Below are 17712 nucleotides of genomic sequence, written 5' to 3' on the forward strand. Positions count from 1 at the left end.
CAAGCTCCCTGCTTAACTTTTAACAAGTTTGGTTAAAATTTGCAGGAGATGATGCTGCCCGCTTCTTGTTTACAATGTCACCTGAAAGTGAGAACAGACATTCACATGGCACTTTTGTAGCCAGCGTTGCAAAATATTTCTGTCAGATATGCTAAACATTCGTATGCTCCTTCATTCTTTGGCCACCATTCTAGAGGACATACTTCTATACTGATGATGCTCGTTAAAAAAATTATGCGTTAATTATATTTGTGACTGAACTCGTGGGGGGAGAATTGTATGTCTCTTGTTCTGTTTTACCTGCATTCTGCCATATATTTCATATCATAGCAGTCTCAGATGATGACCCAGCACATGTCTGTTTTAAGTACACTTTCATAGCAGATTTGACAAAACTTAAAGAAGGTACCAATGTGAGATTCCCAAAAATAGCTATAGCACTTGACCCATGGTTTAAGAATCTGAAATGCCATCCAAAATCCGAGAGGGACGAGATGTGGAGCACACTTTCAGAAGACTTAAAAGAGCAACACTCAGATACGGAAACTACAGAACCCAAACCACCAAAAAAAATAAAATCAACCTGCTGGTGGCATCTCACTCCGATGATGAAAATGAACATACGTCGGTCCACTCTGCTTTGGATCGTTATCAAGCAAAACCCATTGTCAGCATGGACGCATGTCCTCTGGAATGGTGGTTGAAGCATGAAGGGACTTATGAATCTTTAGCGCATCTGACACGTAAATATCTCGAGGCACTGGCTACAACAGTGCCACGTGACCGTCTGTTCTCACTTTCAGGTGACATTGTAAAAAAGAAGCGGGCAGCATTATCTCCTGCAAATTGTAACCAAACTTGTTTGTCTGAGCGATTGGCTGAAATAGGACTGAGTGGATTTGCAGGCTCTAATTTTACATTGTTTTATTTTTGAATGCAGGTTTTTTTGGTACATAATTCTACATTTGTAAGTTCAACTTTCATGATAAAGAGATTGCACTACAGTACTTGTATTAGGTGAATTGAAAAATACTATTTCTTTTGGGGTTTTTTTTACAGTGCAAATACTTGTAATCAAAAATAAATATAAAGTGAGCAGTGCACACTTTGTATTCTGTGCTGTAACTGAAATCAATATATTTGAAAATTTAGAAAACATCTAAAAATATTTAAATAAACAGTGCGATTAATCACACGATTAATTTTTTTAATCGCTTGACAGCCCTAATTTGTTCTAAAACCTCATCTAACGACATATCAATCTGGGACAGATCTTCAGATTGGGAATGGCTCAGGTTTGGGAATCTCCCTCAAATCCTCAGCCGTGAAAACCGATGCAAAGAATTCATTTAGTTTCTCCACAATGGCCTTATTGTCTTTGTGGGCTCCTTTAGCATCTCCATCGTTCAGTGGCCCCGCTGGTTATTTAGCAGGCTTCCTGCTTCTGATGTACTTAAATTAAAGTTTGCTATTATTTTGGAGTCTTTGGCTAGCTGTCCTTCAAATTCTTTTTTGGCCTTCCTAATTATATTTTTACACTTCACTTGCCAGAGTTTATGCTCCTTTCTATTTTCCTCATTAGGATTTAACTTCCCCTTGTTAAAGGATGCCTTTTTGCCTCTCACTGCTTTTTTTACTTTCTTGTTTAGCCACAGTGGCACTTTTTTGGTTCTCTTAAATGTATACCCCAAATTAAAAAACATAGTAAGTTGAGTCTCTAGTATGGTGTCAAGTTTCCATGGAGCTTGCAGGGATTTTACATTTGGCACAGTATCTTTTAATTTCTGTTTAAATAGTGTCCCAATACTGTAAACCTTACTCACAAAAATACACCTCTACCCTGATATAACGTGACCCGATATAACACGAATTCAGATATAACGCGGTAAAGCAGTGCGCCGGGGGGAGGGGGGGGGAGGGGGAGGCTGCGCACTCTGGCAGATCAAAGCAAGTTTGATATAACGCGGTTTCACCTATAACACAGTAAGATTTTTTGGCTCCTGAGGACAGCGTTATATCAGGGTACAGGTGTACTATTTGCATGCCTAAGGACTGTATACACTGCATGTCCTAAATGAACAAACTCCAAAAATACAAAGTTTCCTTTTCATTTGACTAGTCACAATAACTGAGATCTTATTTTTATCCAAATGAAACCCCAGATATTTTAGACCTTAAGGCCTCTATCCAGGAGGCACTTATGCAGGTGTTCCTTGTGTCTTGGTACTATGGTGTGGAGATAACTCTTTAATTCATTCCTGTTTGTAAAGTACTTTGAAACTGTCAGATCAAGGACAGTATGGAAGCCACGAGCCCCAGTGCAAGCCACCCCACGGGGCTGAAGCCCTGAGCTCCGGCAGAAGCCCTCCCCCGCACCGGGCTGTGGAGTTTTTAATAGCATGTTGGGGGTGGGGGAGAGGGGGGCTCTGGAAGAAAAAGATTGAGATTCCTTGATTTAGAGGAAGGACAGAAGGTGACTAAGGACGGAGTGCTATAGAACTGCCATAGAAAGCTGGGAGAGGGGAAGGAAGAGGAGGCAGATCCTCCGAATGACACACTAAGAAAGTGAATAGTGAGGTAGGAGGAGAACCTGGAAAGGACAGAGTCATGAAAAACAAAGGAGGACAAGATTTCAGGAAGAGCATGGCTGATCATGTCAAAGGCATCTGATAGGTCAAGGAAAATTAGGATGAACTACCTGTTCTAAGCCTTGGCTAGGAAAAGCTCATTAGAGACTTTGGCAAGAGTGGTTGTAGCACAGTTCAAGGGATGGAAGTTGGATTAGAGCAGCTCTAAAATGGAATGAGAGAGAGAAACTCCAGACAGCAACTCCAGACAGCATGTTTAAGGAGCTCAGAGATGAAAGGTAGAAGGAATACAGGATGGTAGTTGGAGAAGCCAGTAGTGTTTTTTTTTTTTTTTTTTTTTGGGGGGGGGGGAGGAGATAGTTAATAAAATAGGAGAGACTAAATGATGCTTATATTGTGAGGAGAGAGCAAGAGAAGAGTGAAAGGTTAAGAAAAAAAAGTAAGGCTGGGGATGAGAGTGGGCATGAGCGAGATCAGAGGTTATTGGGGCAGGTGGAGGAGTTACAAGAGGAAAGCAGTCAAGAAACTTCTGAGTGTGTGATGGGACATGGAGGTAAGAGCTGCAGGATGGCAAAGGAAGTTCATATCATATTTTGTCAGTTTTCTCTTAGAACAAATCAGTAAGATCTTGTATGGATTGAGAAATCAAGCCAAGAGGAGGGGAGAGTTTGAGGAGCAAATTAAAGGTGGTAAAAAGGCATGGAGACTGATTAAATTGGAGTAGTAGAGTTTGGGAAAGAAATGGCAGAACTAAAGGAGGAGAGAACATATCTGTAGTTAGCCTGGTCACAGGATTTCTGTCAGTCACTCTGCATTGAGAAAGTATGAGTGGAGGAAGCAGATGTTGAAGGTGAGCCAGGGCTGGGAGTTGGCAAGTTAGACATTGTGATGGGATAGAGGGGCACAAGAGCCAAAGGTGAAGGAGAATGAACTATATCAACAGAAAGGGAAGAGAGGGCAGAGAGGAGAAAGCTGAGAGCAGAGGAGAAGTCATCAACACTGATGAATGGGAAGTTATAGAAAGGCTAAGCTACAGGGTGTGAGAAAAAGAAGGGGTGGATGATGCTGAAACAGACGCTGTTTCAGTCAGACAGTCAGATAGGAGAAACTCATCAACACAAAAATCAGAAGAGAGAGCAAGGATTGGTGAAGACCATGTCAGGTGAACAGCCGCTTTGGTGAGAGGCAGAATTGAGCCAGAGCAGCAGATCGAATAAAGACATGAGGGCAAGAGAATGTGAAGTTACGGGATTGGATGGGTGATCAACATGGAAGCTAAAGTAACTTAAGATGAGCGTAGGAGATTGTGAGTAGAGGAAGAGAGCCAAGAGGCAAATCTGAGCGGAAGGCTGATAGGGAGGAGTAAGGTGGACAGCAGATGACAGCAAGATAGAGGGGGAGAGAAGAGTCAGATGCAAAGCTATTCAGAGACTGAGAAAGAAGGGGGAGGAAGGAGAGGTTGGAAGCAGCAGAAACAGGAAAGGAGAAGCCTAACACCCACACCTGATCCAGGGCAAGGAGTGAGAGAGAAGCAGAAGCCTCCATAAAAGAAGGCTGTTTCAGAGGCAGTGTCACATGAAATGATCCAGCACTCTGACAGCAAGATAAGATGATATTGTGGATGATCTTTTGAGAGAGAGACTGCATTTCATAATGTATACACACAAGTGGACTGAATTTAGGTTGCAAGGGCAACCTTAATTCTGCATTTCCTATCTTCTTAGTATATGATTTTGCAGCTTTATGTTCTTTTAATGTAGAGTTCTGGGTTTTTTGGGGTGGGGGGAGACGTTAAGGAGTTTATGTGCAAGTATAATCAGTGCTGATCAGATCAGTGTCATCTTAAAAAGAACGTGTTTGGGCAATATTAGAAGACTATTGAATGTCGCCAAAACAAGAACTTTTATCACTGGCCTGTTACACCTTTGAGAGGAAAATTAGTCTGTATTTCAGTCTTTTCAAAAGTAGATTTTCTAATAGTAATTATGCTATGAATTAACATCTGCAGAACAACCTCAAAGCTCAAGTTTGTGTTAATGGTTGCAACTGTGAATCCTTTACATTATAAAGAGGGCCATATCACAGCTTGCAATCGTTTCCATTTCAGTAGAATAGGGTTACCATATTTAACAAATAAAAAAAAAAAAAGAGGACCCTCCACAGGGCCCTGGCCCCGCCCAATTCCCACCCCAGCCCCGCCCCAAACACGCCCTAACTCCGCCCCTCCTCCCTCCCACTCCCAGCCACGCGAAAAGGACTGCCCGAGCGCTACCAGCTTCACAGTTTGCCGGGCAGCCCCCAGACCCTGCGCCCCCAGCCGGCACTTCCCCAGCGCAGCTGGAGCCCGGGAGGGGAAGCGCCCAGCCGGGGGCACAGGGTCTGGAGGCTGCCCGGCAAACCGTGAAGCCGGTAGCGCTTGGGTTCGGGCAGCCCCTATGCCTCCGGACCCTGCGCCCCCGGCCGGGCACTTCCCCTCCCGGGCTCCGGCGGCGCAGGGTCCGGAGGCATGGGGGCTGCCCAAAGCCCGTAGCGCTCGGCTCTTAAACAGAGCCGAAGAGTCAGGGGAGGAGCAGAGCCGCCGCGGCGAGAGGCTCTGCTCCTCCCCTGACTCTTCGGCTCTGTTTAAGAGCCGGGCTGCCCGAGCGCTACCGGCTTCGGGCAGCCCCCATGCCTCCGGACCCTGCGCCCCTGGCCGGGCACTTCCCCTCCCGGGCTCCGGCGGCGCAGGGTCCGGAGGCACGGGGGCTGCCCAAAGCCCGTAGCGCTCGGCTCTTAAGCAGAGCCGAAGAGTCAGGGGAGGAGCAGAGCCGCCGCGGCCAGAGGCTCTGCTCCTCCCCTGACTCTTCGGCTCTGTTTAAGAGCCGGGCTGCCCGAGCGCTACCGGCTTCGGGCAGCCCCCATGCCTCCGGACCCTGCGCCGCCGGAGCCCGGGAGGGGAAGTGCCGGGCTGGTGGCTGGGGTCCGGAGGCAAGGGGGCTGCCTGAAGCCCATAGCGCTTGGGCAGCCCGGCTCTTAAACAGAGCCGAACAGTCAGGGGAGGAGCAGAGCAGCCGCGGGAGGGGAAGTGCCCAGACGGCATTTTCCCGGACATGTTCGGCTTTTTGGCAACTCCCCCCGGACGGGGGTTTGATTGCCGAAAAGCCGGACATGTCCGGGAAAAACCGGACGTATGGTAACCCTACAGTAGAATCACTGGCAGCCATATCCTACTGGATGGAAATTCCTACCCTACCTAACATTTCATTCACTATCCAAATGTCATCTCCCACTTTTGATCAACCCATGATGTCTCCATAACCCACTTCTTAAGTTTTCAAACAAGCAGTTTTGTACATTCTCTCATGCTGCCCATCACACTTGGGAAGAGATGCCTGTGAACATATGCATCTCTGGATGGATGGAGGATACTCCATTATCCTCTTGCAAATCCCTCCTTAAGAAACAATCCTTTTCCGTGATGCCTATAAAAATCTTGACAACAGTTAGGGTCCTGGTGTGCTCACACTACTGTCTATTATGCTGACCAATATTGTCTCATTGCTTACTTGTACTCTCCCATCAGTCTGTACCCATCTGTTGTATCTTGTTTTATACTTACATTGTAAGCTAAGGTTGCCAACTTTCCAATTGTGGTAAACCCAACACCCCTGCCCCACCCCAAGGCCCCACCCCCAATCACTCCCCCACTCCCTCTCTCCATCCCTTCGGCACTCGCTCGCCCCCACCCTCACTCACTTTCACTGGGCTGGGGCAGGGGGTTGGAGTGTGGGAGGGGGCTCAGATCTGGGGCAGGGGGTAGGGGTGAGGGAGGGAGGCAGTTCGGGTTCCTGTTGGGGGTGTGGGCTCTGGGGTGGGGCTGGGGATGAGGGGTTTGGGGTGCAGGAGTTGGTGCGGACTCTGGAAGGAAGTCTGGGTGTGGGAAGGGACTCAGGGCTCGGGTACGGTGTTGGAGTGCGAGAGGGGGTGCAGGCTCTGGGAGGGGGCTGGGGTGCGGGCTCTGGGAAGGAGTTAGGGTGTACTTACCGGAGGTGGCGCCCGGTCAGCAGCGCAGCAGGGCTAAGGCAGACTCCCTGGCTCTGCGTGGCTCCTGGAAGCAGCTGACATGTCCGACTCCTAGGCACAAGGGCAGCCAGGCGGCTCTGCGTGGTGTGTGCTGCCCACACCAGGAGGTACCGCCCCCACAGCTCTCATTGGCCACGGTTCCCGGCTAAAGGGAGCTGCGGAGCTGGTGCTCGGGGCAGGGGCAGCGCACGGAGCTTCCCCGATCGCACCTGCACCTAGGAGCCGCAGGGACAAGTTGGCCACTTCCGGGAGCTACATGGAGTCAGGGCAGGCAAGGAGCCTGCCTTAGCCCCACTGCACTGCCGACCGGACTTTTAACGCCCCGGTCAGCGGTGCTGACTGGAGCTGTCAGGGTCCCTTTTCTACTGGATGTTCTAGTGAAAAACCGGACACCTGGCAACCCTACTGTAAGCTCTTTGGGGCAAGTAGCATCTGTTTGCACAGCACCTAGCAGAATGAGGTCCTGGTTCGTGATTAGGACTCCCATGTATTATGGTAATACAAATAAGGGAATATTTTTCATAGTTCCACTTTATGCAAGTGACATTTTATTGTCTAATTTGGAAACTTAAGAAATCATTTTTTTACAAGATTTTTTTACAAGAAAGTAAGTGACAGAAGAAACAGTAGCTATGATGTTAAGTGTTAGAAAATATTGATAATAAAGCAAATTCAACTGAAACTAAAAGGCATGTACCAACAGGGGCCTGATACTGCTTCCAATTAAGAGTTTTAATGGAAACAAGATCATTCTCTAGATCTAAAAGTCAGTTACCCTGATTCAATGCCCAGTGAAGTAATTGAGAAGACCCCTATTGACTTCAATAAGTTTTGGATAAGGCCTTGAAGTAACTAGTCCAAAAATTAAGAGATTAAAAATGGTGATCATCTGTTGTGACATTATCTTTCTTACACAGAGCAATTAATCTCATTATCGTCTAAGAATGCTATTTTGGAACCAATACTTTCCACTAGAAATCCTCACAAAATAGACACAAATAACTGATAAATATCAAGTTGCAACATGAAATGGGAACAAAGAAAAAACACAATTCTTGAAATAGAGGTCAAGCCTGCAAAATTTATAGTTATAATCCTCTGCAACTCAATTAAAGTTATTATTGGAAAGGATCAGAAATGATAAAACTGAATGGCTATGGACTGAAAAAAGGAATGTGACACCACTGAAAAAAATTGCTACTTATTGACCAATAATGCCCCCAAGAAAAAAATTATATGAACTGATCCTTGCTTTCCGATGTTTTCAACACTGGAATATATGACAAACAAATAATACTTGGAGGGATATTTCAGTTCAGAAGTAAACGCCATTTATGTCCCAGATTATTTTATACAGAGAAATACAGGTGTTTTAAAAAACAAATCAAACACAATTACACCAAAATTAGAAAGCCAGGTTAGAAAGCCAATTGTTTTAATCTTACAGTTAAGACATTTACAAAACAATAATACTACAAGTATCAGGGGGTAGCCGTGTTAGTCTGTATCCGCAAAAACAACAAGGAGTCCGGTGGCACCTTAAAGACTAACAGATTTATTTGGGCATAAGCTTTCGTGGGTAAAAAATCCACTTCAGATGCAAGGTTAATACTACAATTAACACTAGCCTCCTGGTAGCTCAATATACAAGGAAATTACAAGATAAACAGATCTCTCTGGTCAAGAAACAAATAGGAATGAATTATAACTTTACAGACAAATAGCTGATAAAAGGAAATTAAACAGGCAATTTCTGCAAAGGATTTGAAGGATCTAAAACAAACCACTGTGAAAAGTTCATATCCCCCACAAGAAGAGAACAATGAAAAATCATTGTTAGATTATCTTGCACACTAAGCCTTACAAAACAGAAGAGGAAAAAAAAAATTAAAAAAAAATCACAAAATGCTGACGGGAATGCCATGGTACAGGGAACCATATTCTATCTTCTGGAAATGTCTAATTGAGAAAAAAAAAAATCTGTTCTGAAGTCAGAAAAACTGATCAACTGGTATTTCAAGGATACCCTAAATTCCTCAAAGCAGAGTCCTGGGTCAACTGAAGTAAAAAAATATAATTAAGGCCTAAATATTGCTTGTCTTACTTGTATGAACAAGGCAAGCAGGACTTGGCCCGATGCTTTGAAGAAATCCCACTATTAGTAACATTAGTGTGGAAGGATGGAGCAACTGGCACAAAGTGATTAAAAACAAATTACTGAGAACTTTTGAGAAACAGTATATGTATAGCCTTTGTATAACCAAACTAATATTGTCTAAATCTGTAATATTTTGGTATTTTGCAACCTGATGCCCCCTTTTATTGTTTAAGAAAATAATCTGTACTTTCAATAAATCCAATAATCATTTACAAAAAAATATTAACTAAAAATGGGGATTAAGCTATACTAAATTTAAAATACAATTAAGATGGTTACACATGTGAATTGAAAAGATGGTTTAATATACTTCACCACCAGTACCTTTGATTCATAAATATAGTAATCTGCTTTCTGGTGTATGCCAATATGATAGCCTGGGGGCATTAGCTGCACTTTAAATTACAGGTAGAGTTTTACTGAAATCACACTGTCCAAAGGAAAAGTAAAAAGTTTAAGATTTGTAGGAAATCCTCAGTGGGGAGAAAAAATAATATTGGGCTTTTCAGTCTTATTTTGGATTGATAAGAGACACTAAGTCTTTGTTCAGAGAACTATTATCACTATATCCAGCCCTTGTTTTTAAAAACATTCTGGATAAATGTGGGAAGGGCTACCAGTCTCTTGTGAACTTGTCAGATAGAATACTTAAGAGATTGAGGTATGCAAGATGTACTCAATACCAGTCTTAAAACACAATCTTCCCTAATATTATAAGCTTCACATACTAGCCTTTTGAGATAATCAAAAAATTTAATTACACCTCTACCCTGATATAATGCGACCTGATATAACACAGTAAAGCAGCGCTCTGGGGTGGGGGCGGAGGGGCTGCGCGCTCCAGCAGATCAAAGCAAGTTCGATATAATGCGGTTTCACCTATAACGCGGTAAGATTTTTTGGCTCCCGAGACAGCGTTATATCGGGGTAGAGGTGTACTTAAGATCATTGAGACAGGACACCTTTCCATAACATTTAAGAAGCTGGAAAAAAAAGCTATACCTCAACTCACTAGGCAGTCTGTTAAAGCAATTTCACCAACCAATGAAATAACTCGTAATGATTACAGAATTTAAACTGATGCTGTTCGGCAAAAAAAATTAATGATGTTTCAGTACCTTGTCTTCCCTCATCATTGGTAAACAAACCAGCATCACTGCTGCTCAGGCTGCTGGATTCACTGTAATAAAGGGAAGAAAGAACAATTGATCTCGTACTTGTAAAATTTTAAAGAGAGGAGTCTGTTCTCAGATAGAACTTAAGCCTGACAAAAATCTGAAAGAAAATAAAATTTTGTTTTTAATCAAACTGCAAATATCCTAGTTCCATTAACTACAGAACATATTATTTTTGTCACATAAAACTACAGGAATCTAATGGGACCCTGACAGTAAGCCAGATGTGACTGCAGCAAGGAGCTGACACAATTGATGCATTTTATCATCTGCTTCCATCAAATACTCACTGCTCGTCTATTGCTATACGATTCAGCTTGATCCCAGAACACCACTGCTCAATAAAATGGGGGGGGAGAGGGTGGAAGATATCTCAAAACAAAAGCAGTCTAAGCCTTTCTTCCAACACATGAAATACAAGAGTCTGGAGAAGGAACTACTGTTCTTAACATTTGCAAATATTCTGGACAATACATTGCTTAAGGATTCACTACAACTATTTTCCTTGGTAAGAAAGAAAAGTTTGCAACAATGACAATCCATTAAATCAAAGTAAAGGTCACCCTGAGAAAAATGAATATGATCAATATGATTATAACAGCAAAAGAGAAAATGCAGGCTATAATTTACTTTTCTGTAACTTCTGATGTGGCCTAAACAAGATGTCTGTCTATAAGATGGATGCACAGCGCGCACACACACACACCCACACACCCTATATATAAAAGTAGAGCTCATGAATGAGGGTGAAGTGTTTTGTTCTCCCTTGGTTGTACACAAGCATCTCACGTTATTGTAAATTAAAAGTGTGTGTCTAAATATTAAACCAGCCTCCTGTGCTTAAACTATAGCACAGACCATGACATTGAGTTTACATCTGGGGTGGAGGTTAAGTGGAGAAATGCTTTTATGTTCTTCAGGGAACTGTATTCTCACAATACTATATACATACATACATATATATATTTTTTTTTACAGTGAAGTATGGATTAATTTTTTAAAAAAATATGTCAGTTCACCTAAAGACATGAAATCAAGAAAAAGGTGTGCATTTCAAATTAATTTTCAATCTAGTATGCTTTTATGCATGTTACGTTAAGGAAAATTAAACACCTTAAGTATTTTCCTATATTATATAGCTTGTCTTCAATATGAAGCAAAATCCACTTCATTTTATATATTTCAACCTAGACACCAACTTGTAAGTATTTTTAAAAATATATATTTCATTTTTGGTTTCATTCCTCACACCCATTCTTAAAAGTTAGCTCTAAACCTTACTCCTAAATTAGCTGTTTTAACTGCTTTTTGGTTTAGACATGAATTTGCTTGCTGGGAGGGAAAAAATTGAAATTATTTAGTTTTCCCAATTTCTCTCTCAGAAATTGAAACCAGAATTAGTTTTAGGTTTGGGAAATATCTGACTTCAGCTTCTAGAACTAATTATATGGTTAATTGTTTTTATATCTTCCTTTAGAAGTTCAAACAGGGCTTGAAATTGGGCCTGATGTAGATAGCCAAGCAGCAGTGACTTGCTAATATGTGCAGCTGTCATATTTCTTAAAGATGTGTTCTAAAACTCTGCCATATCTTCTTCTGTATACGTAACTTCTTACTATATAAGCAGCACTTACAATCTCTGTTATCCCAGTACAGTAAGAGACTTAAGCACTTTACTAAAGATAATGGTCCTCAATACAAAGATGGCAAATCTTATGAGCTATAAAAGTGATCAAGCAGAGCTTGAACCTTGAAATGCTATAAAGCTAAGCAAATCCTAGTGCCTTCTTTTTGCAAAATACCCCTCCTCGCTTAATTCCATCAGACAGTTCTGCATATTTTTACAATTATAAATGTCCTACAACTTTACATCACACATATTCCAAAAAAATTAACTTTTTTATTAAAGTTTCTAATCTAAATTTTTTTTTTTTTTTAAGTTCAGGAATCATTTCAGCCATTTGAATTTTGGGAAACAAGACCCACAAAAAAAAAATCTTTTCTTTTTCCCCACCACACACACACAAGTTCCCATTTTATAAGGGCTTGCGTATACAAACACTTACTGAGTTCATGGCAAGCTGAGGTGTAAGTCTATCCCGTACTATCCTGCAGCCCACTAAGCATCCATGTAGATTGTGCTGCCACACACTAAACGTTCCATCCATAGACAGCTTTGATCCACCCACTTTGAAATGGGAATAGATTAAAGTGCATTAAGGAAATACTTTTAGATAGGTGGAAAGCTTCAACCAAATGGTTAATTCTAAAAAAGAAATGTGATGTAAAGTTGTGGGACATTTAGAATTGTGAAATATACAAAACTGTCTATGGTGGAATTAAAGTGAGGATGGGATACTTTGCAGAAAGAAGAAACTAAGATTTGCTTTATGGTATTTCAAGATTCAAGCTGTGATTGACGATTTTAAAGATCATCAGCAGGGTTTATACAGATATTTACTGCAAAGTAAATTTGTACCCCATATTGCCATGAACCAAACTGTTCTTACAGGCAAACCTTAAGAGAACTATACTCATCTCTTCCCTTTAAGTTTGCAATTTGAACTTTGGTACTTAAGTAATCTTCACTGAGGCATTTGCTCTTGATCAATTTATATAGAGTGCTGCCATACAATAAAAGCTTTAAGCATTTGAAAATTTCTGCAGAGCACGCTCAATAGACGTAGATTTTTAGCATAACACAATGAAGCCCCTGCCTCTGTTGGGGCATCATACTATAGGCACAGGGACTGCTGCTGGGAGAATTGTAAATGTGGAAGATGTGTCCCATCGAAATATACACAGGAAAATCATCCAGAAAACAAAGCCTTCATATGTGGACAAATTAAAATTGGCATGGCAGACTTCATAACTCTGGATTCTAGAGTTCAAATGTGACTCAGCAGTATTACTGAAGCCATGAATCTTACTAAGATGTTTTCAGTAATTTACCTCTGTGTCTAGCACACAGTTTTAGAAAGACATTTTTATGTCTGCCAATGCTTTCAGAACACAATAGTAGCACAGAGGCTTGCTAGTATGTTTCTTGTTCCTCTTGTGGGATAAAGTGATAGAATCATATAGTAGTACAATGCATTTAATGGGCACCATCAAGCTGAAGTCTAGCCAACTGAAAATTAGAGTTAAAAGTAGTTTGAGTACTCCATATGCCTCTAAATTTCCTTGTCAGATTTTGGGGTTTTGCAGTCACATTTTCATCTTTTTTTTTTTTTAAAGAAAAAAAAGTTTCCCTATCCCCTGTTGCTGTGTTAAAGACACACAAACAGTTGAAAATGGCAAAATTGACTGTAAATTGCTGACAAATGACAACATAAACAAACTGCAAACAGAGAAAGTTTTCTCTGAAACTATAAGGAACTTAGCTGTTACAGTATTATTAAGTAAAGTATTTCCAGAAAGGAGCATGTTTTTTAAACTGATAGTGTCCCCTTGAAGCACAAGAATAGTTGACAAGTGGAATCCATAAGGGATAGTCATTTTTGTACTTGAAATCAGCAAGCTGCCCTTTTTTGGGTGTTTGGAGGATTTTCCCCTGACCTTGGTTCCCTCCACCCAAACACTGGATACATGAGTTTTGCACTGAAGTATTTTTACCCTCCTCTGGCACAAGACATTTTAAAAAGTGTTAAAATTTAACAAAAAAAATGTATGAGAGTACAGGACAAACATGATGGAATCTGAAAGCGTTCCAGACACAAAGGCCCCAACAAGACCTACTTCTGGTCCAATACAAGTATGAAGACACTATGAAATTCAGTTTCTTTTCAGTGGCAAGGTGACTCAGGATTCCTGTTGTGATTTAAAAACTGTCTACAGTTCTCAGAAAACAGATGGAAAGAGTATAAAAAGCAACTTCTATAAATACTATCCCCCTTATTGTTTTCTGAATAATTGGAATCAGTAACTTACCAATACTGTTATGCTACTAAATAAGTGACCTCTCTTCTTGCCCTAGCCAAGAACCTATGCATGCCATCGCTACAGCACACCTAAACTATGGCCAACAAGCAAAAGAGTCAATGCAGTTTATAGATAAGACTCCTACAACAAATGAGGAACACTGTTGCTGTCTAGCCTCAAGATTGCCAGAATGTATGTCTTAAATAGGAGTTGCCCTGCTCACAGTTCTGCATTCAGAACCAAACACACTGGATAAACATGATCAGGATCATCAGACCCTGCAGGTAACATCACTTGGTGGAAAATGACACCTTACTGTGTTGTCAAAATAGTACTTTGGAAACAATTACTATTGTGGTATACCTGCTGCCTGGAATAGATTGATGAGGCATACTGCCAAAAGGTCATCATTATCCCATTTTTCTAATGGCAAGCTCAGGTGTTTCTGAACTATAAATTGGTTTTTGCATTTTGTAAGTGATGTGCATTCTTGGCAACCTATAGACTTTTTATGCCCATGACACACAGACTGTCTAGCGGGTGTATCCATATACTGTACTGATAATCTTCTGATGAATACCAGCAACAACCAAAGCACCAGCGCCTAGAAGTTGGAAAATCTAAGCTATTTAATTACCTTGTTTGTGATTAAGTGCTAGTTCAAATACCATGCATAATACAATAATGTAACATTTAAGTCATTTTTAAATCCCTGTTTTCTTGGTCTTAATATTGAAACAATTAGTATAAATTTTCTTCAAGTAATTGTTTCCTTTGAACTTTCTCTGCCACCCATCAGATTTCCTCTGAATGAATTGCTATAATTTAACATTATACAACATGTTTGAAGTAGCAGTATTCTAGTATTTCTGGATCAGGAAAGACCCCTAACATTAACTGCTTAAAACATACTACTATTGACTGCATTTTAATTTTGGAATAAAGAAAACAAGACGTGTCAATACCTACACCACTACAGTAGCAATATAAGAATTTTGTTTCAGTCGATAGAAAAAGAAAAAAAAAATCAATCACCTGTCACTCATGTTCTCATCTGAACCCTTTTGCTCCTCATACTCCATTTTGTCCTTATTTGCCTGGTTCGCTTCTTCACTCTCTATAACCACTCCTTCATCCAAGATTTCTGGTCCTTGCCTAGTTGTAGCTAGTTTTCTTTTTTTCACTTTGCTCTTGGCAAATTCTTGATGTTGGTAAGATCTATTATCATTATCCATTTCTTGATCTCTGCTATTATCCTGTTGTTGGGTCAATGTTAATGTATTCGTGACTTCTGACGGTGGATCTATTGCCATGCGTTTCACTTTTCTCCTCCTACGCAGGGTCCTGTTTCCTAAATTGTCAAGAGCCAAATCAGACTCATGCCACAGAGGTCTTTTGCCTCTAATGTTATTTAAATTTGAAGAAGGCCTGCGTTTAGCAACCAACAGCTGATCATCAGAGTCACTGTGGTCTTTCTTATTAGTAGTATGATTCTCTCTATAGTCCTTGCTTGGTTCTTCTAGACTGGAATCAGAACCTTCACTTAAACAGTGACTAGTCTCCCAAGGATGATGAGTGGTAAATGAACGTCTTTTTCGTCCTCTTCTCTTCCTTGCCTGGCGTTTTAGAAGACAAGACACGCTGCGAGAGTGATCTCCAGTATCAGCAAAACCTCCTCTGGCTTGCTCTGAACTTTCTTCCAGTGCTGAGACCAGATCATGAACTAGTTCCTCCATAGTCCTACTGAAATGCCTACATATGCAGAGAAAAAACAAAAACAAAACCGATTACAATGTGCATCAACTTCAGCAGTATGTTTTCATATACCAATATCATTATAGTGTCAAAGACCGTCTTATGATCAGCACTTTTAATGCCGTTGTAGTATTGGCTGATTTAGAAGACAACTTTCTGTAGAACTACAACACACTTATGAGGAGGCTTTCCCTTTATAATGTCACTCTCTCTCCTAACTTCCATCTTAACAACAACAGCCCCTTCAATTTTTGGCAGTCCTCCTAATATTGCTTTTATTTACGGATATTTCATCTCAACATCATAGTTTTCAGGGGGTTAATCTGTCAGCTGTGAAGACTGGCAAAACCTGTCAATATACAACTAGAAGCAAGTGAGCACATTTTAAATGATCTACAAAGTAGGAAATTGAATATACATTTTTTTCTCCTTTATAGTATATTATTAGGTACAACTTTAAAAGTTGTCATTAGAATAAAATGTTTGGGACACTCTGTATCTCAGGGGAACACCCTGCACTCCCATGTTCATCCTTATAATACGATTGTGTGGTATCCAATGCAAAGTTTGTCATGTCAGGTGTCTTCGGAAGGCTCATGATGCACTGAGCATTGTTATTGTAGTAATGTTATAGTAACGTTAGAGGTTGTAATTTCATGTATATAGTTATGAGGCTGAAAATGTGTCCTCGTGGTTTAAAACAAGCCCAGGCAAAACTCTGCAGGAACAGAGGGGCAGTTTACACCTCATCAGGGCATGAATGGGACAAACCCAGCCCAACCTCACAGAAACAAGGACACTGGCCTAGGCAGCAACAAAGGACCTGTTGGACTCTGGAGTGAGTCACCCCCCTTCCCTTGGTCAGTTTGGGACTAGGATGAAGTAATGCTCACTTGACCCTGAAGGGAGGGGGGAAGGGTGCCAGGGGCAAAGCCAAGAGGGAAGAAAGGACATGATAAAGGGGAGAGACTTTGCCATGCTCGCTCTCATCTTCCACCTCCATCTACAGACACCACCACCAAGTGACTGAAGCGCTGATCAAAGGGAAGAGCCTGGCTGAAGGGCAACCAGCCAGCCTGTGGTGAAAATGTTTGTAAGGGCACTGAAAGTGTTAAGTTCAGCTTAGAATATGTTTTGCTTTTATTTCATTTGACCAAATCTCACTTGTTGTGCTTTGACTTATAATCACTTAAAATCTATCTTTTATAGTTAATAAATCTGTTTGTTTATTCTACCTGAAGCAGTGTGTTTGGTTTGAAGCATGTCAAAGACTCCCCTTGGGATAACAAGCCTGGTACAGATCAATTTCTTTGTTAAACTGACAAACTCATATAAACTTGCAACGTCCAGTGGGCATAACTGGACACTGCAAGTTGGAGGTTCCTAGGGTTGTGTCTGGGACCGGAGATATTGGCTAGTGTCATTCAGTTGCACTATCAAAGCAGTGGCTAGCCAAAAGTGCTCACTCACATTCTGGGAGAAGCTTACATGCTAGAAGTTGAGCATGAACAGCCCAGGAGTGAAGGTTCTCACAGCGAAGCAGGGTAGGGCTGGCTCCCAGAGTCAAGGATTGGAGTGACCTAGCAGATCACTGGTTCAGATAATACCAGGAGAACATCACAATGTTGTCACAAGATAATTGTCTCTTGATGCTACCTAAATGCCAAGATAAATCTGAAACACTAATTTTTTGATTATGCAAGATTAATAGTGACTAATTGTCTTCCCAAAAGACTGATATCTATTTGATCTTTAAAAATATTGATTCACTAAAGTGACAGTAAGTTGAGAGAACCTTCCCCCTAAATGAAATTCTAGAAGATTAAAGGCAAAGTTGTCCTTTCTGATCTACACACTCACATCAGTAGGAATAGCACAACTTTATGAGAAAACAGACTATCTGACTAAGAGGCATCATGCAGATATGAGGAAAGAATTTTACTCTGCACCACAGCTCACATCACTTCACTAGCATTAAAAAAACATGTCTGGCCCGTGACAACTGCTTCAGACTCGCGGGGCTTGCTCAGGCTACAGGGCTGTTTCATTGCAG

General features: G+C 41.3%; 1 protein-coding gene across 1 annotated transcript in view; it reads right to left on the bottom strand.

Moving 5' to 3' along the window:
• Positions 1 to 17712, bottom strand: part of GPATCH2 (G-patch domain containing 2) — a 183736-nt gene that overhangs the window by 153958 nt on the left and 12066 nt on the right. Inside the window, exons 2-3 of the mRNA XM_054023966.1 lie at positions 14940 to 15656; positions 9927 to 9988 (exon numbers count right to left, since the gene is read on the bottom strand). Of these exons, the coding sequence (XP_053879941.1) occupies positions 9927 to 9988; positions 14940 to 15656 (779 nt within the window). The remainder of the gene's footprint in view (positions 1 to 9926; positions 9989 to 14939; positions 15657 to 17712) is intronic.

This window comes from Malaclemys terrapin, chromosome 3, assembly GCF_027887155.1.
Source record: "Malaclemys terrapin pileata isolate rMalTer1 chromosome 3, rMalTer1.hap1, whole genome shotgun sequence".
NCBI lineage: Eukaryota > Metazoa > Chordata > Testudines > Emydidae > Malaclemys > Malaclemys terrapin.